General features: G+C 39.1%; 3 protein-coding genes across 3 annotated transcripts in view; 2 read left to right on the top strand and 1 right to left on the bottom strand.

Annotated features, from left to right (window-relative positions):
* The first annotated feature begins 1047 nt into the window (after nt 1-1047).
* ldhba (lactate dehydrogenase Ba) lies at nt 1048-7848 on the top strand. Its single transcript, XM_088923769.1, has 8 exons — nt 1048-1292; nt 4527-4663; nt 4907-5024; nt 5147-5320; nt 5483-5656; nt 6573-6690; nt 6963-7086; nt 7475-7848. Exons 2-8 carry the CDS (start codon nt 4535-4537, stop codon nt 7640-7642), a joined length of 1005 nt encoding a protein of 334 aa, XP_088779895.1. The 5' UTR covers nt 1048-1292; nt 4527-4534; the 3' UTR covers nt 7643-7848.
* Nucleotides 7849-9783: 1935 nt separating this feature from the next.
* Nucleotides 9784-11601, bottom strand: kiss2 (kisspeptin 2). Its single transcript, XM_088923771.1, has 3 exons — nt 11468-11601; nt 10395-10507; nt 9784-10070 (listed from the first exon to the last, which is right to left on the bottom strand). Exons 1-3 carry the CDS (start codon nt 11599-11601, stop codon nt 9784-9786), a joined length of 534 nt encoding a protein of 177 aa, XP_088779897.1.
* A 3524-nt stretch (nt 11602-15125) lies between these two features.
* Nucleotides 15126-25723, top strand: part of gys2 (glycogen synthase 2) — a 32863-nt gene continuing 22265 nt past the window's right edge. Inside the window, exons 1-4 of the mRNA XM_088923518.1 lie at nt 15126-15556; nt 20008-20189; nt 22151-22342; nt 22684-22869. Coding sequence (XP_088779644.1) covers nt 15436-15556; nt 20008-20189; nt 22151-22342; nt 22684-22869 — 681 coding nt within the window. The 5' untranslated portion in view covers nt 15126-15435. The remainder of the gene's footprint in view (nt 15557-20007; nt 20190-22150; nt 22343-22683; nt 22870-25723) is intronic.

The following is a 25723-nucleotide window of genomic DNA, read 5'->3' as shown; positions in this document are numbered from 1 at the left end:
AACTGAAATAAAATGCATGTAAACTCACAACTCTTTGAAGGTGAAAGCAGTAGGAAGGTGGCCTTGCATTTAAACTGAAGGGGTGTACCTGTTGTTCTGTGAATCAAGAGCTACAGTAAGTTTCTAAGTCAAGTCCTATTAACAGCAGTAGAACCAAAGGGCCGCGTTTTCAAAAGCTTTTATTAATAAAAACATTTAACCATTACAATGCCTCATCGGATCAAAGCACAGCATTTCTATGCTGATTTCTTAAAATAATATAGAACCCTTTCCAGTGAGTTCTGTTCCCCCTTCCATGAAAGTGTAACTTGGGCCTTAAACTGATCTTTTCTCTAGCAGTCTTATAGCATAAACTGTCTTACTCAAGTTGTTATTCCTGTGTTCTGTTCATTGCAGAATTTATGTACCCTAGTTGTTAAAGGATCTCAGTGAAGGGGCTTTCACAGGGCAGCTCGGTAGTCAATTCTGTACAAACAGTTCATTGTAAAAATTACCTCATGTTCTTGATAAATAATCGTTTGGCCATTTCTTCTCTTTAGTGATAGTTAATATGGAAGTATTAAGCATATTAAGATTAGCTTTAAAATAGATTATATAAACGATTGCATTGTGAAAAGATAGGCACACTGTTACCAATACAGTCTCACTTCCAATACATTTTCCTCCTAAAAAACTGTACGTATCCCTCTGCTTGACAAAAACTTATAGTTCCAGAAATTAGACTTGATATACAGCCAAATATTTCAAAAATGCATTCTAGCAAGTTAATTATGTTAGTTGCTATCTAATTTAATCTATTTTAAGGCACGAGTTCAGAGTGTTTCGGCAAGGTTAATAACTTTACATAAATTTATCGGATAATACACTTCACAATTCGTCCTAGCTGTAGTTCAATAGAGTAAAATCATTCTAAACATATTAATACAACTTCATTTTATTCACGTGAGCAATAACACCAGAGAGGCGAGTGTCCTTAACCGTGCAGGGGCTTGACTCCGCTCCAAGTTAACCAGACCAATCTTCAATCAAGTCCGCTCCTGGGTTCGCAGGTGTAAAAGTTTTGCAGCAGATCTCCGCGGCGCCCTGTGCCCTACACCACCTTCTCATTTAAACTGCTTCCTGTGAGTCGCCTGACTCCTTCAGCTTCAGTCAGTGTGCCGACAGTCGAACTCGGTGGCTGCTGCGCTCGCAGATTATCTTGGAAGTGGTGCATTCGTCGTTTTGTCAACTTTTCTTTTTGGAATTAAAAAAAAGGGGGGGATCAACCTCTTTTTTAAAAAAAAAAGAAACCCGTATGTATTCATTTTTATTTTTTGTTACTATATTTTGAGGCGGTAGGATTGCGGACCGGACGGAGACCTCTTGGTTAACGTGGATATGGTTACTAACATGCATTGAAATTATTACATATGTAAAACTTTAAAACGAAAGCGATGTGGGTTTATGAAACACTTAAAATTAATAATAGTGCGTGGTGATGTTTTTATAACTTCAGTTGTTTTCTTCAGAGGAAACATGCGGTTCAAAAGGCGTTGCTAAATAATTTTTTAACGCATTTAATTTATTGAATATGTACGTTTGTCTTTCGGAGTGTCTCCGGTAAAGTGCTGGATGATGATGATGGAATGCGTGAGTTGCACGCGGATGATCTTCACAGATGACGACTTCTCCATGTGGTATTTAATGACCGTGTAACTGAATCGCAGCAGTAGTAAACGTTGCCATTTTTCTAGAAGAATTCAGAGGGGGGCTTCCAACTTCTACCTCGACAGTCATATTTTTTTATAACCGTACACCGGCTACATCTTATTTCTTTGAGTTTAAACGCAGCTCTTCTGAGTGAGCTTGCATAACCCGCATCTCGCAGAAAGTGTGGTTTCATTTTCTGAGTGGCACGATTTCAAGGCCAAGGAGTGAAAGGAAGGATTTTGGCCTGAAAGGACAATGCGAGCTCAGGCGAGCTTTGCAGAATTGCTAATAAGGTCGGCTTGTGATGAAGTGTTCGCTCTGTGAAGGACGAATCAAGGACATTTCTTAAAAGAGCATCTTCATACAGCCATGTAATAGTCGAAGACCTATTCTCGGGTAGATCCTTTGTAGTGCAGCTTACTTTTTGGGTGAATAAGGCCGCGTTAGGTAAAGTCATTGGCTGGTATGTTTCTTTAAATCGAGAGAAACGCTTGTTGCATGAACAGTGTGGCCGCTAAAGCAGTTTTGTACCCAAAGGTAGTTTTCAAAAGGGGGGGGGGGGGAGGTTAGGTCGACCTTCAGAATCAACATCCACTGTGCAGGATTTATGGGCCCAATTCTTTTGCTTTTGTACTCAATTTAAAATGTATTATGGTCTCGAAATGCAGAACAACCTTGCATTTATGTTTGTAGTTTGTAGTAGCTGTAATTATTAGGGTCTTTCAACTTTTCAGTCAGGCCACGTGGCCTACTGTAAGTGCACCTTTTCCCTTAGAATCTATTATGCGGTGCTTTTGAAATGGCCCACTGATTGTATGTTCTGGTATGTAGGAGTGTGAACTAGAACAGTCTAGGAGGTTCTTCAGTCATCCTTTTTGCAAGAACATGTGAACTTCAGTTGCATTTTCTGTGCCATGAAAGTGCTTGCAGCTCAGCTGTGCTCAGGGATGTTCAGAGCTTAGTTATCTTTATTATCCAAGTAACCTGGTGTGTGTGTATGCACCATTGACCTCCAGCTACAAAATGCTTCTCCTTACTTGCATGTTATGGCTTTGTATTTATTCAAAGCTCACTAAAGAAATGCCAAAATTTCCAGCAATTGGATGGAGGTCGCTAGCATTAACAAGGCATCTATGAGTTAAGATTAAAAAGTCCAAACTTCAGTTTGGATGATGAAACCAGACTTGATAAGCAGTCTTTAATTCACATACTGTAGATCAGAATTGTCAAAAATGCAGTGCAGCAACTTGTGTAAAACTACATGTGAGCAGATCAGCATGTCTTTGATTATATACTTCAACTAGAATGGATCTGATGGACTCCTTGTCATGTGTTGGTTATTGAAACATTTGTTCTTCTGCACTCATTACCCATTCTTGTGCTTAAAGGGTACTTTTAAAACCCCACTGGTATTCTGTAAGATGTTGGTAGCTTTTATTTTGTGGGTGGGGGAATGTGTAAAACATGAGGTATAGAAATTAGTTAGCATGTTGATTTTTAAAGAAACCCTTTTTGCCCAATGTGTAGTACCTAAATCTATAAAATTTTTGTGGGGAGAGAACAGTGCTAATTATCTGGGATTTCTGCACATGAGTTTGGGCTTGAACCCCAGCCTCTGGTTCAGCATGTAGTGTACTGACATCACATCCTTTGTGATGGAAAGAATGTCTGCTATTTTAAGCAATGGTATCGAGTAAACCATTTTAATCTCCTCTACAACACTGTTTTGAGAATACCAATGTTCTTATTTGCATGGAGGAAAAACCTAAAACTATTTAAAATAGACTTGATTTAAAGCTAACTTTTTTTATGGCACTAAGTCAATTTGACAGTCTTTGCTCATCTGTTTTTATAATGTGTCACAATAGTCAGGCAAGCTGTAAGTGGTGTGGTGGCTCTGTGCCTGTGGCTGGAGGGTTGCCGGTTTGCATCCTGTGGCTTGCAGAGGAATCCTACTCCGTTGGGCCCCTGAGCAAGGCCCTTAACTCCAACTCCTCCAGGGGCACCATATAAATGGCTGACCCTGCATTCTGACCCCCCAAGCTTCTAACCCCGTCTGTGTCTCATGGAGAGCAAGCTGGGGTATGTGAAAAGACAAATTCCTAATACAAGAAATTGTATATGGCCAATAAAGTGATCTTATCTTAATTCAGGTCAAGGTCATGTTGTGCTAGAATTAAGTTGCTTTGTTTCTTGTACCATGTTTAAGTCTTGATAGGTCTTGGCCAAGTCATTGTAAAAGACCTCTTCTCTTTACCTATGTGAAGAGAGCCACCTGGGGTTTAAAGTTAAGAGATTTTTCCAAATGGCAGGATCAATGAACTTTTGCTTTCAGGATTGGGCAGATGTAACATTTCATGTAGGTTACTTGTCAAGCAGGTAACAAAGCCAGATCAAAAATGGGGTGCTCTGAGCTTGCAAAGACTAAGACGGGAAAACACAAGTTGGAAACCTTGAATAGAGTTTAAGACCCATTTAATGGTCACCAAGGTTGGAATTGGATTCCTCTAGGAGCAGAATATATAGTTGAAGTATTATGAAGCCTCACTGCTTGCCTAATTTCCAAGGTAAATCTGAAAATGACATCTGTAAAAGGTCCTTTCCTTACTGAGCAGAGTAAGGACTTAATATTACACTTCACATGTATTTAAAAGGTGTTGAACCCATTCCTTTGGCTTCTGTTTCTTGGTAAGTTGATTCTCAATCTTCAGAAGACCACTCCCTGTAGGTTCATAAGAGCTCTTGTTTGCTGGAACAAGCTGCCCACTTGGAGACTGCCCTGGTGTATTGCAGTAGTTTTGATATGCATCTTAATCTGCCTGCTGTCTGCGTTTCAGAGTGAACAATGGCCACAGTACAAGAGAAACTGATCACTCCAATTGCGGGCGCAAGCTCAGAAGGCCCGAGGAACAAGGTCACAGTGGTGGGCGTTGGCCAGGTGGGCATGGCCTGTGCCGTCAGCATTCTCCTGAAGGTAAGCTGTGACTCAGGGCTTTAGGGTTTTGCTCCAACAGGGTAGGAGTATTTCTCTTTAAATGTTAATATGGAAATATTGCACCACACCCCTGAAAAAGATCAGCCTGGGACAATGTATGATCGGGAACTTTGTGCTTAAATTGAAGTACTATTTTTAAGTAAGCAGTAATGTCAAAGCCTAATGGACTAAGTTCTATAAACCACGTGTTGAAGGGATATCTCTTCCTTTCATTATGTTCAGGACCTGGCTGATGAGATGGCCCTTGTAGATGTGATAGAGGACAAGCTTAAGGGAGAGATGATGGACCTTCTTCATGGGAGCCTCTTCCTCAAGACACCCAAGATTGTAGCAGATAAAGGTGACTTATTCAGTCTTAACCCATTATACCTGGCTCTTCTACTCTAAGAGTTTGCCCAAGCTATGGGTTAATCACACTTGTAGTTAACTCATGGGGAAAACTTTCTGGCTCTGTCTGACCAGACTACGCAGTAACTGCCAACTCGCGCATCGTGGTGGTGACCGCGGGTGTCCGTCAGCAGGAGGGGGAGAGCCGCTTGAACCTGGTGCAGAGGAACGTCAACATCTTCAAGCACATCATCCCACAGATAGTCAAGTACAGCCCAAACTGCATCCTGATTGTGGTGTCCAACCCAGGTGAGGAGGCAGGGATCAATTTTAACTCCACTTAACGAAGGTCTTCACATGGGACCTCTTTTTAAGGGAAAAGGTAACATGAGTTTGAGACTGTAAGGTCTGGCTACAGTCTTGGTTTGATCTCCTGGCGAGTCTCTGATCGGGAGTCTTCCTGTCCTGCAGTGGACATTCTGACCTATGTGACCTGGAAGCTGAGCGGTCTGCCCCAACACCGCGTGATCGGCAGCGGCTGCAACCTGGACTCGGCCCGTTTCCGCTACCTCATGGCTGAGAAGCTAGGAATCCATGCAACCAGCTTCAATGGCTGGATTCTGGGGGAGCATGGGGACTCCAGTGGTGAGTAATTAGTAACGGCTAATGGAATACTTTCACGAGATGCGCATGGCACCACCCAATGCAAGGAAATTGGAATCTCTTGGGCAAAAATGAAGGGATCTAATGCTGTGCACCACTCCTTATGCAGGTCACTGCTGTTCAGGTAATGCAGTGCAGGAACTAGTTGCCCAGTTGTGGCCTAGGTTTCATGGATCTCGGTGAAGGACTGCTCATTTGCTAAAATCTATGGATTGACTTGCCCAGTAGAAGAAAGTCAGGTGCTGTGAAGATGGTTGCTTCAGGTATAGCAAGACCCCTCTGACTACAGTGTTTGGTGTCCTTAAATTGTTTTTGGGGGAGAGATAAGAAATGTCTCTTTAATGATAGTGATAGTCCACAACTTTGTTTTTGACCCGGAGTGCAGAGTAGTGCATTAAAACAAATCTGGCAAAATAGAATCCGTTTAGTGGTTTTGGTTAATGTACATCCTTACCCCAAAAATCCTCACTGGGAGGGAGTAGTGAGCCACTGTACAGTATTGAGACGTACAATCCAACTCCACTGAATTCTTCTATGGTCATGATTTTAAAAAAGGCACTAGCAGATGGTACATCCATCTGTGCCAATTGTCCTGAAACTCCCAGCTGCGCCTTCTGTGCCAGTGTGAGAAGTTGGTTCAACTTCATTAAAGCCAAACTCCTTTTTCCTGTGTTGATCTGAAACTGGAGTGCACTCATTCAAACAGTGCCACTTGACTCCAGTGTTTTGGTAATGGTTTCTTGGTTAAAAAGCATTTTGTTTTGTGGGAATTGCTTTGAGTAAAACTAAGTGATTTATGCAACCTAGTAGCAGAATATGTTCCCTTGTCTGGGTTTCAGTATCCATTTTTAGCCATGTATTTTTGTGTACTCAGAATATCACACTCTTCTCTTCACAGTCCCTGTGTGGAGTGGTGCCAATGTGGCAGGAGTCAATCTTCAGAAGCTGAATCCTGATATTGGCTCAGACAAGGACCCGGAGGGTTGGAAGGAAATGCACAAATTGGTGGTGGACAGGTACAGCTCAAGCTGTCATGTAAAATGGAGGGTGGAACTTGCTTTGGAGTGGTAAAAAGGCTTGCAGCCTTCCCTCACACTCATAAGATCTAGATCTTTTGACCTGGAGTGTCTGTTAGTCTCATTTTCTAAAAGACCCTATTAATCTACAGCTCCTCAACCTTGCGTAAAGGAAAGTCTTGTACCTTACCACTCACTTACTGGAAAGAAGCCTCTAATCTAGATTGGTAACCGTGCACTTCCACACTATTGAAGTAGTTTTCTTGTTGCAGTGCCTATGAGGTTATTAAGCTGAAGGGATACACAAACTGGGCTATTGGCCTTAGTGTGGCTGATCTCACCGAGTCCATTGTCAAGAACCTCAGCAGGATTCACCCTGTCTCTACCATGGTGAAGGTAAGATCCTTGCCAGTTTGGGTTCATCTAACCATCCAGTCTCTTCTCCTGAAGCCGAGTACTATAGACTGCACTTACAGTAGGTCACTGTGATATTGGAGCACTGATTTTTAAGAAGGTTAAGTAGAGTCAAGGGCTCCGACTTTGTTCTACTTCCCATTTCTTTAAGATGGGGGAGGGGGGGGAAGAGAATGTTTCCAGTTTTAACTGGACTATAATTCTTTTGCCTTGGTTTAAGGATCTAACCTAGTTTAAACAAGTGAGTCTTAAATCCAGTGCCAGAAACTTCCTCTACGACCTCCTGGATGTGTAGGGGAAAATGGTAGCAGTGGCCAGGCAGGTATTTGGGCCGTTTCCGTGGAGTAACTGTCCCTTTCTGGCCTCACAGGGCATGTATGGCATTAACGACGAGGTTTACCTCAGCCTGCCTTGCGTTCTTAACAATGGAGGGGTAAGCAGTGTCATCAACACAACTCTGACTGACGAGGAGGTGGCCAAGCTGACCAAGAGTGCGGAGACGCTCTGGGGAATCCAAAAGGACCTGAAAGACCTGTAACCAGTCTGATCGAGGGAACCAGCCATGCCAGAAACGCACACAAAGGGCTCTTAGTCAGTTTTTCAAACCTGACTGGCTTCAAAACTCAACAGTTGAACAAGTTCATATTGTAGATGAAGATGAAGGATTGATTAAGTACCCTGAAATACTTGTTACACTTTTCATGGATTGGGAAAAACAAGAAATAAAGTGCATAGTCTGATTAAGTCTTCTGGCCCCCCCTTTTTTTTAAGACATCGGCTGAAATGGTGTGCACTAATCTATTCTTGGGTTGTCTTGGAAATATCTACAATGTAGCAGCTCCCCCTGGTGGGTAGAAGATGTTTCTCTAAAATATGGTGCTTGTATACAAGGTAACGTTAACTGAATATTACACCCTGACATTTTAGTCAACTTTCTAACCTCTTAAAAGTTTGTCAAAACTGTTTCAATTGAATAACATTGTAAAACCTGTGCAAGAAAGCTATTGCCTTTTTTTTCAGGCTGTTATAGTAGGTTAGACTTAAACATTAAGAATAGTAGAAACCAGTCTTTGCATCATAGAGCTAGCAAGTACATTTTTATACACAGATGTCATTTCAATGGTAAACTAAGAATACTGCATTCCAGGTCTAGAGCTTTATTGCTGAAAAGTAGATAACGGCTGTGCTCATCAATGCAGTGGGATTTGGAGGATAAAGCGTATAAAGGGGTTTAGGTTACAGCAAAGGATTTAAGAGCTAAAATGTGGAGAATATACAGTTAACTTTGGATAAATGTGAGTTTTAGTACCTCATGCTATGTACTGCATTACCTAGTTTTGATTCCCATTGGTTGACTCTGCAGTTTTAAAGCGCAAACTCCTCGCATCAGCCCACAGATCAAGTCTTAAGACCCATCTGTGCACTTTTGAGTTTTCTTTTTATACTGATCCATAACATTCTTCTTGCTTAAATTTTTGGTGGAACTGACTCGCCATGATTACTTCCCAAATTTATCGGGCACAAGGATATGTAGCCATGAACAGAGATGAGGTGTCCTGTAATTGGGTGTCTGGAGTTTGCACAGCCAGCTTCTTACCTAGCAAAATGTTACTTAATACACAAGTGTTGTACGTTTAGGTTGCAGCACCTCATGATCAATGGGGAGCTCAATGTTCAGTCATTTGGGTACTGTAAGTGTATAGCTGCTGCAACACCTCATCCAGTGAGAGATGACTGCCTGGTCCTATATTGCTTTGAGCCTTGGGACCTCACTTGCTGCCCTTCCTTCAGCGTCCGTGATGTGACAACGTTCCTTTAGAGCAAGATGAGAAGGTGCGATGGATGCCTTATTCAGTAGAGTTGAACTGTGTATTGATCACTTAATGTGATGACCTAAAGGTTCTCTCTCCCTAACCTGTAAAATTCATCACATTTATTGCACATTTGTCCAGCCTCTGTGATATAACTGGAGTAGAATCCCCCAAGGCAGTAGCTGCAATCTGCTGCAAAGCGTGCATCTTTGATGTACAGCTTGTACTGTTTCCAACCAGGGCTATATACACTTTCAGCCTGGGACTTTTACGGTAGACACCCAGTTGAAGTGTTAATCAGTATAATGAACATACAGTACCTGTCATGTCTTCAATAAAGCCTTCTCCAAAAGTTATGCTGTTTTTTTCTGATAACATGAATTTGTTGCTATTATGAGCAATATTTATTTTGATGCTTCATATGCATGGAAGCAAAAGCAGACGAATTTAAAAAAAATTCTGAAAATGAAGTTAAACCCGTTTGCACATTTATTCACTTAATACAACAAATAAGCATTGATACTTTTAAATACAATGTATTTAACAAAGTTGTGATTATTGAACACCTTCAGAAACTAAAACGAAACTTCTATAACATGTATTGAGACACCCATTGAATAAAAAATGAAGTCAAGAACTCAAGTCATCTCAATGAGAATGTTCTAATGCTTCTGTACAAACTTGAACAAGTCTAATAAATATATCATGACTTGGCTGAACAGTGAGATTTACTGCTGTTTTTTTTCTTTAGTCCATTGTGAAATTACCATTTTTAACATTCAGAAATATATTTAAGAACTCGGTAATCATAATAAAAAAAAACACAATTCCAATAAAGGATGAAAACTTTCAATCCACAGTCGCCCAGTCAAGGGGCCAGGCCCGTCTCTTTGAGGTACAGCAGATAAAGCAACAGCTCACTGGGTATAGCGCTCCTGTCGTTGGCCACGATATTCCTGTCGCGCTTTCCAAAGCGAAGTCCAAACGGATTGAAGTTAAATTTACTCCGGGTGAAACGGAGTTTGCAGGAGATCTGACTCTCCACTTCGCTCTCTTGGACAAAGTAGCAGAGACTCGCCTGGTCTGCCGAATTTGGACCTTCAACCTCCCTCACCGCCAGGTGGGGCAGGCTTCCGAGACCGGCAGGTGTGCTGGCTGCGTGCACAGGTGCTCATTAACAACAGCAATCGAAACACCGTGTATCATAAAAGCAATACAATTCTGTCACTAAAATTACAGCCCTCTATTTACGTGGGGCGAGGATTAAGATTAACTACGAAAAAAGATCCATAAACAACATTTAACATTTTGTGCATAAATAACTACTCAGTCGCCCTCTTCATCTTAAACATTGATGCATCTGTCAATTTTGCCTTCAGCGTATATGCGCTTGTGTCTACCTACAATTAACCATGTATTCTTAAAAAAAGAACATCTTACATGGGCATAGGCGGAACTTGAGTTTGGTATTCAACTCACCTGAATTCTGGAACTGCTCAGCGGGTGAACGTCCGCTTAGCGGTTTTCCCATTGTTCGTTGCTGGCAAACTACAACTGCAGCTAGAAGCAGCAGGAATCTGTTCATGTTAGGTCTACATTAGGGGGATAGAGAAGGTAAAGCTTTATTAATCGCTTATCGATCAGATCAATCAGCTAAAAAGCGCTCTTCCCAAACGCAGGCTGATCTTTGCAAGAGTGAACGATTAAGCAAAACAATTCTCTTTGAACTTATAGGAGTTGTCCAATCTATACAGGTACTGAAAAGGTATTTCTTAAGAAAAGAGACCTTTTCTCAGTATGTAAAGTAAACATTCTGTATTAATTCCAAATGCATTATTGTTTCATGATGATTAAACAACCGTTATTATTAGGGGTAGCTTTATTTAGATATTGCGCTTATTTTAATGGATTTTCCTAATGGTTTCATTCCTTTAAACTTTTGAGATTTCTTATCGTATATTGTTGCATTTACCATACCTTAATCATTTTTAAAGATTTGCTTTTTAATATTGATGATAAATCAAAAATGACATTCGCCTCTTAATGTAAGTAAATAAAGAAATGAATGCACGTAAGTAAAAAAGCCTTTCCAAAGCATTTCCCAAGATAATGAAAAAACATCACAGCATAATATCAACTCAGTACTGATAACAACTGTACTAACTTTTGATGTAAGATGTAACGGTTTAATAGTTGAATTTCCAAACCAACGTACCCCTATAGGAATCACAGAATACACATCCCATTTAGAAATCTAACTGCGTCTCAGAATCTTTAAATATGAATAGTATCAATTTAAATTTTATGTAGATTTCCCTAACATATTCTAAATAATATTCTGACCCGAAAGATTTAGACGAACTTCTTCAGCAGTAAACTGGCTAAAGCCTACTTAAATCTGGTGTTTTTAAGTTGTCACTATTCATACTAAAAGCAGGAATAATGTTAATAATTTCACCTTACTTGTACTCCATAGTAATGCATTCGTTTTACCCAAAATAACAAAAATAATGAAAATAATGAAAATGAAAAAAATGAAGAATACTTCTCACCTTGAGGCTGTGCGCTGTATGTGCTTCCCAAACGAGGTTCCTTCGGTTTTTAACTTTCCAGTGTCACACTTTATGTAACTCAGTCGACGAATAATTCCCATGGATACTGTACTACGGTCACGCAGTTTTGACATGATTCATAAATTTATTGAATACTCCCTGAAGTCCCTGGAGAGTGTTCAGTTTATAGTGCCGCCTGCTGGAATATAGACCTGATAATGATGGCTATTTGAAGAACCCTATAATACTTGTAAGCACAGTATTAAATAATACCTGCCCTTTAAATTTTATCTACAGGACCATGCAATTTGTCCTGAATAATTACCGTTATTGTTATAATTCTTATTTTAAAACGTGGATTAATGGACTACAATTCTAGAGTGAATTACCAAATTTTCAAAGCGAGTAGCAATTGTGAATGCTTTAACCCTCAGGAGCATTTCTCTTCTCTGCGTCCGATTTTCCGCTCTCAGTGAAAGGCTCTCTCAAATCGTTCAGATTCTCCATATCCGGACGCTTCGGACTCCTTTGTTAATTCAAGTTAGAGCAAAATAAATTAGGCAAATTATCAATTCATTTTATTCTAGTAAATAACTAGAATGGTAGCGCTCTTCTTCACTTTGATCATGTTTCTGAGTTTCAGTGTAGTCCTTTACAGCTTTTTACTGTTTAGAAAACTGTTTTTTGCGAATGCATTCACTTTATTTGAAAACGAACATATCGTCAAGTCACAAATATGTGACGTTATACTTTCACACAAAACGTCACAAATAAGATATCTGCATGAAATAATCAGTTATTTTTCTTTCCAATGGTTACACTGCTACTGTACAGCTTGAGTCCTGGGTTCGATGCCGGAAATACCTGCCTAATGTTTGGAGATCGCATGTTGCCAACGAGGTCTCTCTCTCTCTCCCTCATCGTTTCTAAGTCAATTGTTTGTTTGTTTTTGTAAAGTGCGTGCATGTGTGTTTCTTGCCTCGTACTACCGTTAAATTGTGATCATGCATGGCGTCCTAGGATCTCAGTATTTGTTTTTACTGAAAAAGCTTTGCGTCTTAGAAAATAAACAATGTGGCAATGTAACGCGATGTCGGTTGCTTTAGATTCTGCTTCGATTACGAGAAGTACATTTGTGGTACATTTTGAAAGGATCTTCCTCTTTCAAAAAACAAATATTGATCCGCTTGATTTACTGGGTTTTGTGTCTTACATTTTCTTTAACTTAGAATAGTTACATCATAGTGAACTTAATAAATATTTCTGCTAGTGGACAAATAATCAAATACAGTACTTCAAAAAAAATTCTCTGATTCTTAATTACTGTGTGTCATTTCTCACTTTTGGGACATCTTTTCTTATGCCAACACAGTAATTGCCGGATAGCAGGAAAGATAGATTTGTAAATTCTTTATTTAACCAGAAGTGTCAATTGAGAACAAAAAGCACATTTACAGTGATGATCTGAAAATCCGTTTATACAGCAAACATCTATGAATTGGCTTCATTACTCTGCTCTCCTCCCCACTGAGAGCTGGTGTGTGGGGAGCGTTCTGGCGCACTATGGCTGCCGTCGCATCATCCAGGTGGATGCTGCACACTGGTGGTGGTGGAGGGGAGCCCCCATTACCTGTAAAGCGCTTTGAGTGGAGTGTCCAGAAAAGCGCTATATAAGTGTAAGCAATTGTTAATTAATTATTATTAATTTACTAGAGCAATCTTTACGTTTGCTAAAAGCCCTAAACATTTCTCCACATTGCTGACTTGGTAGAGCAAAGATATATTTGCAGTTACCATACTTATAATGTCCTGAAACAATACAGAATCCTAAAGAGCAAGGATAAGCCAATGTGCAAAAATGTATGCAGCATGGCAAATGTTTTAAGACGCTACCTTACACAAATCTGTTAAGAGTATGCAGTAATTTGGTCACAAATATTGTTGAAATTGTAGTACACAGAAGAAACCTGCAGAGGTCAACAAAGTACCATGAGTTCACCTAGACAGACTTTTACCTCACACGCTGAGAGACACATACAAAACCAACTGGGAATGTTACTGGGCCCTAACTATCCACACTGGCTGATTATCTTGACCTGGTTGAGGGACAGCAGGGAGGAACACACCCAGAGAAAGTGCAAGTTAAGTGACCCATAGAAACTGTCAGGAAGAATTTCATACCGAAAGAGGACAATAACCACAGCCAGGCCATAGAAATTGGAAGACACAGACAAACCGAACTACCCAAACAGGGCAGGCTCAGTGGCCACAGCCTGGCCATAGAAACTGGGTTACACTGGTAGACCTGGCTGTCCAGAGAGGACACGCTCAGTAACTCCAGTCTGGCCTGAGAAACTAGGAGACACAGACAAACCGAACTACCCAGACAGGACGGGCTCAGTGGCCACAGCCTGGCCATAGAAACTGGGTTACACTGGTAGACCTGGCTGTCCAGAGAGGACATGCTCAGTAACTCCAGCCTGGCCTGAGAAACTAGGAGACATGGACAAACTGAACTAAGCAGAGAAGACAGGCTCAGTGACCACTGCCTGGCCATAGAAACGGGACAATACAAGCAGACATGGTTTTCCAGTGAGGACAGGCTGTCCTCCCATTTGCTAGCAGGGAGAAGCTGAGACAGAGATGAATCTTCTGTAAGAAATATTGTGTGATAAGCCAATATTATTCCCTAACCTAAGCAGTCAATAGAGATGTAGCACAGTATGTTATCTTCTTTCACAGCCAGAGGAACAGACAGTGAGCCTCTATAATAATAATAATAATAATAATAATAAGGTTTTGTTGTATATGTTCAGCTAATCTGCTACATTGTAGTTCAGTAACGCTGTTCATAAATAAATCAATTATGTCAATAAATTTACTTGAATCTGAAATTTTTAAACAAAGTGATATTTCTTGGTGCTGGCAGGAACCTTATGAAACATTGTGGAACAAATAGAATCAAAACAATGCCTGCCCTGTTGATTATGGACAGAGGTTAATCCATTGCACAGATGTGTCAACAGTACAAGTATACAGTAAATCAGAGTTGTCATTTAAGAATACAACTGAATTACCCTGATTTATAAACTGCCAGGGAACATTTCACTTTATTTGAGTTTCCCCCCCCCAAAAAAGCACAATGTACTCAGTGCTATAACAGTGTGAGGCTGAATACAGATGACCCGAAAAGTTTTCCTTGGTCTTTTTACTTCTGCTAAATAAATAATAGTATTATGATTTCTAATAGAAATACAGTAAGACAATAACCAGGAGAAGAAAAAAAAACATTTTCTGCAGCAATGTCTATTTGTTAATGTATTGATACATTGACAGCAGTATATTAAAATACGAACGCTATTACTACCGCCATTATTTCCCCCCAACTAATACCTTTGGAAATAAGAATTTCTAAACGATACCAGCAGTGATACACTGCTGTCTCTCAGAGATGTTGTCTTGTCTGAGGTAGAACACGGCAGGGGAACCGATCCTCACCTGGCCGCGCTACGTACGCTAACCTCCGGGCGGCCTCTCCACCACCCACTATAGGACTGCCAGATATTTCACCTTGCGTGGACTGGACTTTAAATCCCAGGCCAGAAAGCTGAGAGGGCTCTCCACGCTACCGTGTCAGAAACGTCTACCAAATGTAGGCGGAGCAGTGTGTCTTTACGCGACAAGTGGTCCAGTGAAGAGCTCTTCAATGCTCCCACTACCCCGGCTTGGGTCTCAGAAAATCCGCAGGATTATATTTAATTTAATTCCAGCAGACAGATACTTTAAAACCTATTATCTTCTCAACGCTAGTCAAGGCAAAACAGGTTCTGCTGTACTCCAAGCACAGCTAAAACAAGCATTTTGATACCTGTGAAAGGGGTCGGGGATTTTTTTTTTAAAGAGTTCAATTTTTATTTTTAATACAGACTGTATATTTTAAAGGGATTCTCCTACACTTTGAGAACAACATGCCGCTGTCCAGATCTTTGTCAATGACGTCCTTAAACGGGCTTCCCTTATGGGAAGACGAAGATCTACCCGTGGAAGATCTAATGCTTTTTGAGGTGGCCTGGGAAGTAACTAATAAAGGTTTGTAACATTTTGAAATGGGACACGTAAAGAGAGCACTTCGTTTGTTGGTTAAGACGGGGCGCTTGCGGGAGCACTCAGTATTTCACGTACTGTTTTACTTAACCTGTTGCCACAGAGGCCTAGTGATGATCAGTTTCACAATACAGCTGAAGTTGTCTAATTATTGCAAACATTCTCCTCACAGAGGATCTCATCTCGGACGTACACAACGCATGTGTAGAATAACATGTAGTACAGGACATGAATTCGGGGTTAGTGTTTTTATTTTGTTTTGTTTTTAATTCAACGGAAGCGTTTTCACCACTGTTTGTCAATTTTGTCTACGTAATTACAAATACTAATACGAATAGTTCTTTGCATTGAGCCAGAAATGTGTATTTTGAATCTAGTGGCGATGCAAAGGTCTTGGGGAGTCACAGAAACAGAACAGTAATTTATAAATGCAGATCTTGTGTTGCAGTAAGAATGTCTGCAGGCACTCTTAATAGTGATTTGTTGAGACTTTTAAAATCTTCAGAGGGGTTTTAAGTTACACCAAACTAGTAGCTTAGTAATCAGGACTGTGTTGCTTATTTAGAACTGTAATGGAGTCTAATGAAGCATGAATGTGGCTAGAAATAATGCCAACAAACATTTTACTTTATAGTGTTACCTGAAGAAATCACTGCTTGAACGATATGTGTCTTTTTGTTCCTAACATATTTAAAGACGGGTTACTTAAATTAAAAGCCTTCACTTTTTCTGCTTTAAGGCTGAGATATTAATACATGTGTATAAAAAAAATCAGGATCAGAAGTAACTTCCCCACTGCTGTTACCAATAGATCGCAAAGGCTACCCTGGCTAGGGGGAGGTGTTTCTTATCAGTTAATAATTGACATTGAATCAATCTCCTCATCCTTTAGAAATGCAGGATTATCCCTCCAATGGCAGGCTTCTGTCTTGTTATGTAACAGCCTGCTGAGACATCTACTGTATATGCAGAGTTCCACTCTCTTATTTGTTTGGTTAAAAGAGAGTGCACTTTAAAGCCGAGCTACAAACTGATGAAAAAAGTGTTTTGATAATTGACCATCAAACAAAAGCCCACAAGGAAATAAAATGTTTTTTGATAACTTATCTCTGCTAGGAATTGGCCAGTCTGCTGTCGAAACCCTAAAATTCAATGAATATACAGTAGATGTTGGAAAGGCTTGACTGGTTTCAGCAGACACAGATGAAGTGTCACTGCTAATAGGTCAGATCTGTTATCCTGCAGATGGTTTAGTATTACGCATCATTCTTGGTGTGCTGTGATGATGAAGGCTACAATAGAACACGTGGCAAAGCTCGTCACAAACTACTCTCCCCCAGTGTGGTAGGAAGCAGATCTTATCAGGCACAGCATTTTAGTCTGTGCTGCTGCAGAACAGGTGGCACCAAAAGTCTGTGTAGTAGATTTTGCTTTCGAATTTTCAACTGAAGAAGTATTCCAGAGATTCCAAGTAAAATTATTTTTATATTGAAATACCGTCAGTAATAGTTTTGTTATAAAATTGAACTTTTTTTTTGGCTTTCCAGAAGATGGCTGTCTGTGCCAAACAAGTGCTGCAATTTATACAAGGGGAGAAAGTTGTCATTGGTCAGCTGCCACATAAAAAAAAAAATTGCTGATCTTGCATGTGAATATTTTAAGAACTAAGCAGAAAGAAGACTGTCAGGGTAGCATGAAAGTTGGAATTTTAGTATAATCTTTATTTCTAGAGGTGGTAAAATGTGAAATTTATAAAAAGTACCAAAATTTGCAAAGGAGAAGAGGACATTAGGATCTCTACGGCATTTGGCAGCTCGTAGCTAATTGACACTAGGATCTCATCCAGCTGTTTCTTGAAAGAAGCCAAGGTATCAGCTTCAACAGCATGGCTGTGTATCTTGTTCCAGTCACCCACAACACTTTGAGTAAAACGGCGCCTCCTGTTCTCATTTTAAAGTGCGCTTCTGAGTGATTTCCACTTGAGTCCTTCTGTTTGTGTTTCTCTGTTGATTCTAAAGACATCCACAGAGTTAATTTTGTCTGTAGTAGTCCTCTCTATTCAAGGTTAAACGTCTTAAGTTCTTTTAGTCTTTTAGCCATTGCTTGCTTATCACATACAGTATTTAGAATGTGTGTAGAAAATGTATTTGAATAGGTATTTGTTCATTGTATAATTCTGCCTTTCAAGGCAGAATTATTTTGGATTGTTACTAAAGTAGACACTCACGAGTTACAATTCCAATTCTGAAAACAGAATGTAACGTATACATATTATGTAAGTTATTTTGTTCTTTCTGCAGTGGTAAGATTGACCTTTGTCAAGGATCAACCTAAAATCAGCCTGGTGCATTTATTGTATACAGTATGCCTTTTCTCCTGATTTATTTGAATGGCTTGCTATGTTTTTTATAATTAGTTTGTACTTATTTATGATTCATCAAAGCACTGCATAGTAATGCACTGATCTCTATAGCCAATAAATATGTAATTGAATTATATCAGAGGAAATATCATAATTCTGAACTGCATTAAATACCTGCACTGAATTGATATGTTTATTATGGAGGTAATTGTTGGCAGTGTTGAAGGCTACAAACCCACAACACCACAAATTGAAATCTAAAATATTTTTCAGCTAGCCTTCTTAAAAAAATCAGTTTGCTTTGGGGAAAAAAAAGTTATGTCCCCATAAGTAATATGCTAAAGAGCTTTAAAATAGACTCTTCACCCTCAGGGTAAATATTGATGTGGGTCTGTTTTGAATGTTTGGAAAACATGGATTTCCACGTAGTTAAATATTAATCTTTAAATAAATACAGAACCTGGAAAAACCCACGTTTAAACTCTTGTTTGAGTCTTTAAAGTTATATAATATATGAAACTGATTTTGCACAAAGTTTGCACTTGTGTGCTTACTGGTGTCTTGTTTTTTTCCTAGAGGCAGTCTGATTCCATAATGTCACTTAGAATAGTCATTTAAGGATCCTAATGAAACCCCACTCTATTACTGTCTTCTCTGTTGCCAGATTGAAAGGGCATGCTGAATCTTTTTGAATTTGAAATACCCTATATTATTCTACATTAATTAGATAATGATAATGTTTTATCATTTATGTCAGAAAAGTAAAATGTTTGAATTGGAGACAGTAATATACTGTATATATTACCAGGTTATATGGTTACTAGTTTTACAAAACAGCTTTATTTCAGAAAGTTTTACAGAAAGCTCCTTATAAATGCCATGCCTTTCTTAGTTTAAAGAAACATCTTTCTGCTTTTAAAGAAACACATACAAAACAAGCATTTAACTTAAAGATTTATGCATACTACCGTATATTCAATATCTACCTTATGTCACTGTACTACAGTATACAGGCTAACATGCTTATATAAATATTTCAGCATAATCTTATCATTGAGAATGAGATAATTCATTTTCCTGCTTAGATTGGCTCAGAAATCAATAACGTTCTAAGGTTCCCAGTTTACACAAAGCAATGATCTAATGATACAGGCTGCAATAGACCTTCATTCAGTCAGCAACCTTAAAGGTTGTTACAACTAACCCCTTAGGATTCTAGGAAGCTATATAGTTACTACTTGAAGAAAGGATTTGTTTTAAATCCAGAATATCTTCGCCTGAAGATTAGTAAACTAAGCAAGCAGTTCTACCAGCTGCTTGTGAACTACGAAGAACTGTAACTGTCGAGTCCAATGTATTGAAACATTTAAGGCTTAAGTACTTGGCTTTGTCACAGGGTTTAAAAGTAACGTGGATGTTTTCCAAGAGTTTACATCACAGAAGCAACAATGATTACCAAAGTCAAGCATCTTGAGTGTTGTGGTGATCAGTGCTGTCCTTTGGCACTGAATTGTACTTTTGTAAAGTAGCTCACTTTTGTAAAGTAGCTTCTATCAGTCTGGGCTCTTCCTTTGGCCAGTATGAGTTTTGTTTAGATTAGATTACACCTTTGATTCCTTGTAGTTTCACAATTAGTGGAAGAGATCTAGTCATCTATAAACGACACCACTACTATTGCTAGCACTGTCATGTGATAATTCAGATGATAATTCAAAGCATGTTGTTCTGTGAATGTTCTGTAAGAGCTCAATTTTTTTGTGTTATATTGATTAATTCAAAGTTGGGTTTGAAGAAATATAATGGATTGATTTCAATGGATGTTTAATTTTTTGGTAACTTTGGAGAATAAACAGTATATGTGAGATGCTGATGTGTTGTATCTGAAAAGTTATCTATTTACTTAAAATGACTGAATTGGACAAGCCAGCTTGTAATACCTATGATTCTGTAAATGTCTAGCTGCAGTATAAAACACTAAGAATGGTGTTTGTTTTTCTTTGTCATCAATGATGTCACCCTGGTTAATGCTATCTTTGTTTATCTTTGTTGTTCACTATGATTCTTTCACCTGCAGTTGGAGGAATTTACACAGTAATTCAGACCAAAGCCAAAATCACAGTGGATGAGTGGGGGGAGAACTTTATCATGGTGGGGCCGTACTTTGAGCACAACGTGAAGACGCAGGTGGAACTGTGCGATCCGCCCAATCCTGCCATTAAAAAGGCCATGGAGAACCTCAGGAACAGTGGCTGCCAGGTAACGCCATTCAGCTTCTTTTGAGCTCTAATCCCAATATGGAAAATTCCAAGACTGTAAGTTGCCGTACAGGGACACCGTGGTGGGAACAGGGAAGGAGCAGTCAAGGTCAGTGGGTTAAACCTTTTAAGGTAGATTACGTTTTCTGCGACTTAAGGAGGAAGTCCACTTGCATCATTTTAGTGATTGTCTCCTGTTCATCCTGTTATCCGTCTGCGAGCTCTGAATTCCCTAGCAAATTAAATTTACCCTGCTGACTTACAGTAAAACCTGTTTTTACTCTTAAGAACCTCCTTCTGCGGAAGAATGAATTACTTTTTTGTGTACTTCCAAAAGTTGCACTATACAGTGATTGCTGATGTGCAGTGACTGGGCTTCCACACACACAGATGTGAAATGACTGATTTTTTTTCAGGCTGCTTAGGCTAAATCTGTGCATGAGCAGTAAATTTTGGCTGGATGTTCTATACAAGAAGGTTGGCAGAAATGAACAGCCTTAGAAAACCTCACTCGGATGGGCTTTCATGCTTCATTCTGTACTTATTAGTTGGCCAGACTCTCACACTGGAGAGTCAGAGCAAGTGAGTCTGAATTTCGTTTAGGTGCATTATTACGGATATATTTGACTTAATAGCCCTCACTGTGACTGTAACACAAGTACCTTAGCTGTCCCCTCTGTGAGGCAACAAGGGTTTTCAGAGATTTTATTCATTACAGTACAAATGTTTCTTTGTTACTTATTCTTGAGCTTCCAAAACAAAACAAAAAAAAAATACTGAAAAATAAAAGGTCAGAACTCTTTTCTGTAATCTAGTACTACAGTTGAAATGGTTTGGCACACTGTCCCGTTTCCCTTGCTGACCTGTCAGTGTGCACGAACATTTGTCATTGACACTCTCGACATTGACAAGTAGTTCAAGTAGGCAGCTGCGTCAGCAGGCGTAGGCTGCAAAGGAACAAGTAAAGGTTTATTCCATGCTGAAGAGAGAAGAAAAGAAACACAACGTTCCCTCTGTGGAGCCTTCTTCAGATGTCAAGAAAAGCCCAAAGGAGGCTCTGCAGCAAAACATTGTTTCCTTTCTTCTCTTTTCAGCACGGAATAAACCTTTACTTGTTTCATTGACAAGTGTTGTGTTTGGACAACTGAAGTTTTTTTTTACCTGCTATCCAGTCAATACTGCGATACGCCCAGCAGGGGGCAGAATAATTCCTTTATTGACAGCAGCGGTCCTCGCAGAAATGAAAAGAAAAAGATGGTGATATTCAGAAGGCTGAACTGCTGAACTTTTCAATGTTAGTGATTGATGTAGGTCTCTGTGTTTGGAATATAAATTTGAATCCAGGTATTTTTTCTTGTCTACCTTGACTGAACATCAAAATAGGAAAAAATCATCATAATAAAAGCTTTCTAGATACTGTACATATGCGTTACATTCTTAACCTTAAAAACAGTATTTCACAGATGAAATTGCCTTTTTGTAAAAATGAAATGTAAAAATGTTACTATTACGTACAATGCATGGGGGAAATAACGAGGACTCTAAAAATGTAAATGTGACACACTGGTTGAATGAGCTGAGAAACGGATTGATTGAGCAGTAAAAGATGCGTGTGTAAAAATAAATAATTAAATCTTAAATAATTAATCCTGTGATACCCTTCTGTATACCTAGGCATGTCTCCGTATTCTCATTTCGGGTCGGTCTTAGTAACTGGTACATCAGAGAGATGTAATATGAGTTATTGGTTACACATGAAGTTTATATTTGTATAATTACTTAACAAACACCCTTATCCAGGACATGGAATAAAAATAGAATTAAATAAGTCACAAATGCTATACAGCTCACGGCCCACGTATCCATGCAGGCATTCCAGTTCAGCTCTTATTAATTAATTCATCGTTTTTACTGCCAAAGGGCCGACTGCTCATTGATCAGCCAACTCCCTCCCTTTTGCAGCTGCACTTTGGCAGGTGGCTGATTGAGGGCAGCCCCTATGTCCTCCTGTTTGACATCGCCTCCTCTGCCTGGAACCTGGACAGGTGGAAAGGGGAATTCTGGGATACCTGTGGGATTGGGCTTCCTTTTCACGACCGAGAGGCCAGTGATTCCTTGATCTTTGGCTCTCTGACGACCTGGTTCTTCAAAGAGGTAGATGAGCTCGTGGTCAAAGGAGACATGCCTTCATCTGGGGCTCGTGATGTTCTTAGACATCTCAAAAAAGATTTGAGTTTGTTGGTTTTGGTTAATTGCGTAACTACCAGAGCAAACTAATAGGACAAATCCGGTAATGCATGGGCAACCATTTTGAAATTCACTGAAATGTAGTGTTTAAGAAAGGATGTGTGAAGGAGCTGGAAATATCAAGGTTGACAGTTTTTTTGGGGGGGGATTCTATGCAGTATGAAGTTTCATGTACCCATCATTTCACTGATGCAACAAGAGCTGGCTTTGCCAGGAAGCAGGAGTCATAGCGCTTTCTCTGTTTTCAGCTCACTGACCAGTTCCAGGACAAGCCTAATATCATTGCTCATTTCCACGAGTGGCAGGCTGGAGCAGGACTCATTCTGAGCCGTTCCCGAAAAATCCCCATAGCAACCATCTTCACTACTCATGCCACACTGCTGGGGCGCTACCTGTGTGCAGGCAATGCTGACTTCTACAACAACCTGGACAAGGTAAAAAAAAAAAGAACCACTCTGTCAGTCTTGCTAATATAATATTGTTTGTGAGCCCTTATGCCCACCAGGAGTTTCTTTGACAGATATGAATTTTGTTTCCTGATCTTGTTGCATTGCATTTCTATTTTTAAACTTTTGTAACGGGTGATCCTGTGGCTGTAGTTAAGTCAGCCCCTTGAAACCTAGACAGCATAGAATACTAGACTGTAATGCATGCATCGCAGTGTACAGTGGATTTTAAAAGTCTACACACCCTTATTAAAATTTCAGCTTTTGCTGACGTTACAGGCTGAAACCAAAACAAATCATGTCAGACCTTTTTTCACCTTCAATAAGATCTTGTAACCGACAATATTAAAGTGAAAAACAAATTAAATAAAAATAATTTAAAATAAAAAACTTTCAATGCATAGGTTGCATAGACTACCATGCACTGTATATCCTCAGCAATCAACCAGAACTCCACCCTGACACAGAAAAAAAGATAGCTGCTTGTAAACTTGAGTCAGTGAACAGGTTATGTAAAATAGTTAGCTGTTGCGTGTTCTTTAAAAAAGCATGCGTATTATGTGAATTACATAATTGTGTAAGATACCTGTTTTCATTGCAAACACCGTTTGCATTGCAGTTTTATTTGAAAATCTAGAAATGGAAACAAGAAATGGAAAATGGAGTCTGAAGAGGTTACTTATGAGAAAATATTTTTATTATGTAGGCATATTATTTTATTTTTTTAATCTAGGCACAGAGGATAAGCAATAAAAAGCAAACTGAATATTGGGACATACAGTAGTTACAAGTGTAGAATTTAATTTAGAATTTAAATAGGGAGTTCGTATGTAAAAATTCTGCAATACATTAATAACACCTGCAAAAAGATGATGCCCTGGTATCCATCTAGAATACCTGATACACTCCTAGACAGTTAGGAATGTCCATCACTAACAGACTAAATTAACTGAACCTTTTTTAGTCTTGAACAGAAGGAGATAGGATTATTATCCTTAATAAAGTCAACCCTATGGACTTCTTGCAAAACTGCTGAGAAGTGTAATGAAAACTGATAAATGAAGAACCTCTTCACATAAAGGGTTGTGTGGAACAAGATGCCAAGCCATGCTGCTGTATCTAGTATCTGAATGAGAGACATCTGGATGAGATCTTTGGTCATTTAGCTGTCGAAAACCCCAACAAGCTGGGTTAGCAGAATGTAACCCCTTTCATTAGTGAATTTATTCATTGATTAATTAATTTGACATTGCCTTTGTCATATACTCAACCGTTTGCAGATTCATAATGATTAAATGAGTAAGCTTTCAGGTGACACATGGATTATTGGAAGATCAGTGCAAATGCGTGTTACTTGTGAGCACACTTTTGTGATTGAAATCCAGTTCTAGTAGAGATACAGTACCATATTATGGCACAGACAGGCAAACACATTTGGTAAACAATAACAGTGGTCATGTGAGCACGTTTGTCCTTACTCTCAAGAGCATTATCACTGCTGCTACTCTCACCAAATTGGTTCTGTTGCTCAAATCTTCTCATACTACTTGATGGTATAAAGTAAGTGCCTCTAAGTTTATAATTCATAACAAAGATATCGCTACTTTAAGGAGACCCAGGCAATAGTAAAGATGTAGCAGTCAGATCTGTGCTTTAGTTATAGGCACATCAGTTTTGAAAAGGTTTGAATCTGAGATTGCTTTGGGCTAACCATATTGTCAGATATTCGACTGCAAGGAGAAATTTAACTCCCACTTTCTGACTGTGTGTTTTGTGTGTGTTGCATTTGCCAGTCAGACAATCAGATCACTTAAAAATTCACTAATATAATTGCTAGTGACAAGTAGATGTACTGAGCAAAAAAGATGGTCAGAAATTCAGGTCTTAATTCCTCATTTGTGTCCATTTGCTGCAGATTCTGTAACCAAGTGTTTTAGATTATAGATGGGATTCTCTTTCATGGCTAAAAATTATATCTTTTTTTAAACAGCAGTGAGCTGTTTCCATACACATACTCACTTTAAGTTATGTTTGACAGGAAACAGTTCTTCACATTTATAAATCCTTCAATATAGCGCTGTTTGCTAGGAATAGTACCTTTGCATCTTTATTTCTTTAAAGTGGCCATTATGCCTTTGTCTTTACCGTACCATGAATAAGTTGAAGTGATTAACTGAACAGCCTGTACAGACACCAGAGAAAATCAACGCTTTTATAAAGTTGTTTTAGGTGCCAGAATGACAGAGCACTTGAGATTCTCCTGAGAGCAGGAATCTCCATTTGCAAAGTTAGGCTTCCATTAATTTTTGCCAGGTTACAACAGAGGGACATGCAGCTACTTTTTAGGGCTCCTCAGAGCAATTAACCTTCTGAGTTCCAATTATCAAATAAAATCTGTTGCCTAATCTTTTCATGATTGAGTTAAATTTTAAGAGTCATATTATTGCCCTTCTATTTGTAAATGTTTTCCTATGTTGTGGCATAATCTTGATATTTTTTAATTGATTGGGTTTAAACATGTATCTTGTATCTGTTGTGCTTCAATGTGTTTGTTACTTGTATTTATGTTTGTGTGAGGTTTTTTTTTATTATATGCTATGTGTTTTTTATATTCTGTAATGATGTGATTGAAACTTATCTTAAAGAAGAAATGCATTCAGGCTTCCTCCATGTCTATTACAGCAAACAGGAATAAAATCCATTTGATATCATCTGACCTGCAAAATCATGTTCAATTTGTTTTTTTACAGCTGATATTTGAAGTGATAATATTTTACACAGGTCAGATTCCGTTTAGGTAAAGCTAGTTAACATTTTCACTATAACAAGGCAGCTTGACATT

This window comes from Atractosteus spatula, chromosome 8, assembly GCF_055471065.1.
Source record: "Atractosteus spatula isolate fAtrSpa1 chromosome 8, fAtrSpa1.hap1, whole genome shotgun sequence".
Taxonomy (NCBI): Eukaryota; Metazoa; Chordata; class Actinopteri; order Semionotiformes; family Lepisosteidae; genus Atractosteus; species Atractosteus spatula.
Note: the sequence above shows the minus strand (reverse complement) of the source record. Positions and strands in the feature narration are given on the sequence as shown.

Bases quoted from the DNA above. Each gene is read 5' to 3' on its own strand.
- ldhba (XM_088923769.1), top strand. From the start codon at position 4,535: ATGGCCACAGTACAAGAGAAACTGATCACTCCAATTGCGGGCGCAAGC. The intron at 5,025-5,146 runs GTGACTTATTCA...CTGTCTGACCAG, and splicing joins CAAGATTGTAGCAGATAAAG to ACTACGCAGTAACTGCCAAC. The intron at 5,321-5,482 runs GTGAGGAGGCAG...CCTGTCCTGCAG, and splicing joins GATTGTGGTGTCCAACCCAG to TGGACATTCTGACCTATGTG.
- kiss2 (XM_088923771.1), bottom strand. From the start codon at position 11,601: ATGTCAAAACTGCGTGACCGTAGTACAGTATCCATGGGAATTATTCGT. The intron at 10,508-11,467 runs GTGAGAAGTATT...CCCCTAATGTAG, and splicing joins ATACAGCGCACAGCCTCAAG to ACCTAACATGAACAGATTCC. The intron at 10,071-10,394 runs GTGAGTTGAATA...CTGTGCACGCAG, and splicing joins TGAGCAGTTCCAGAATTCAG to CCAGCACACCTGCCGGTCTC.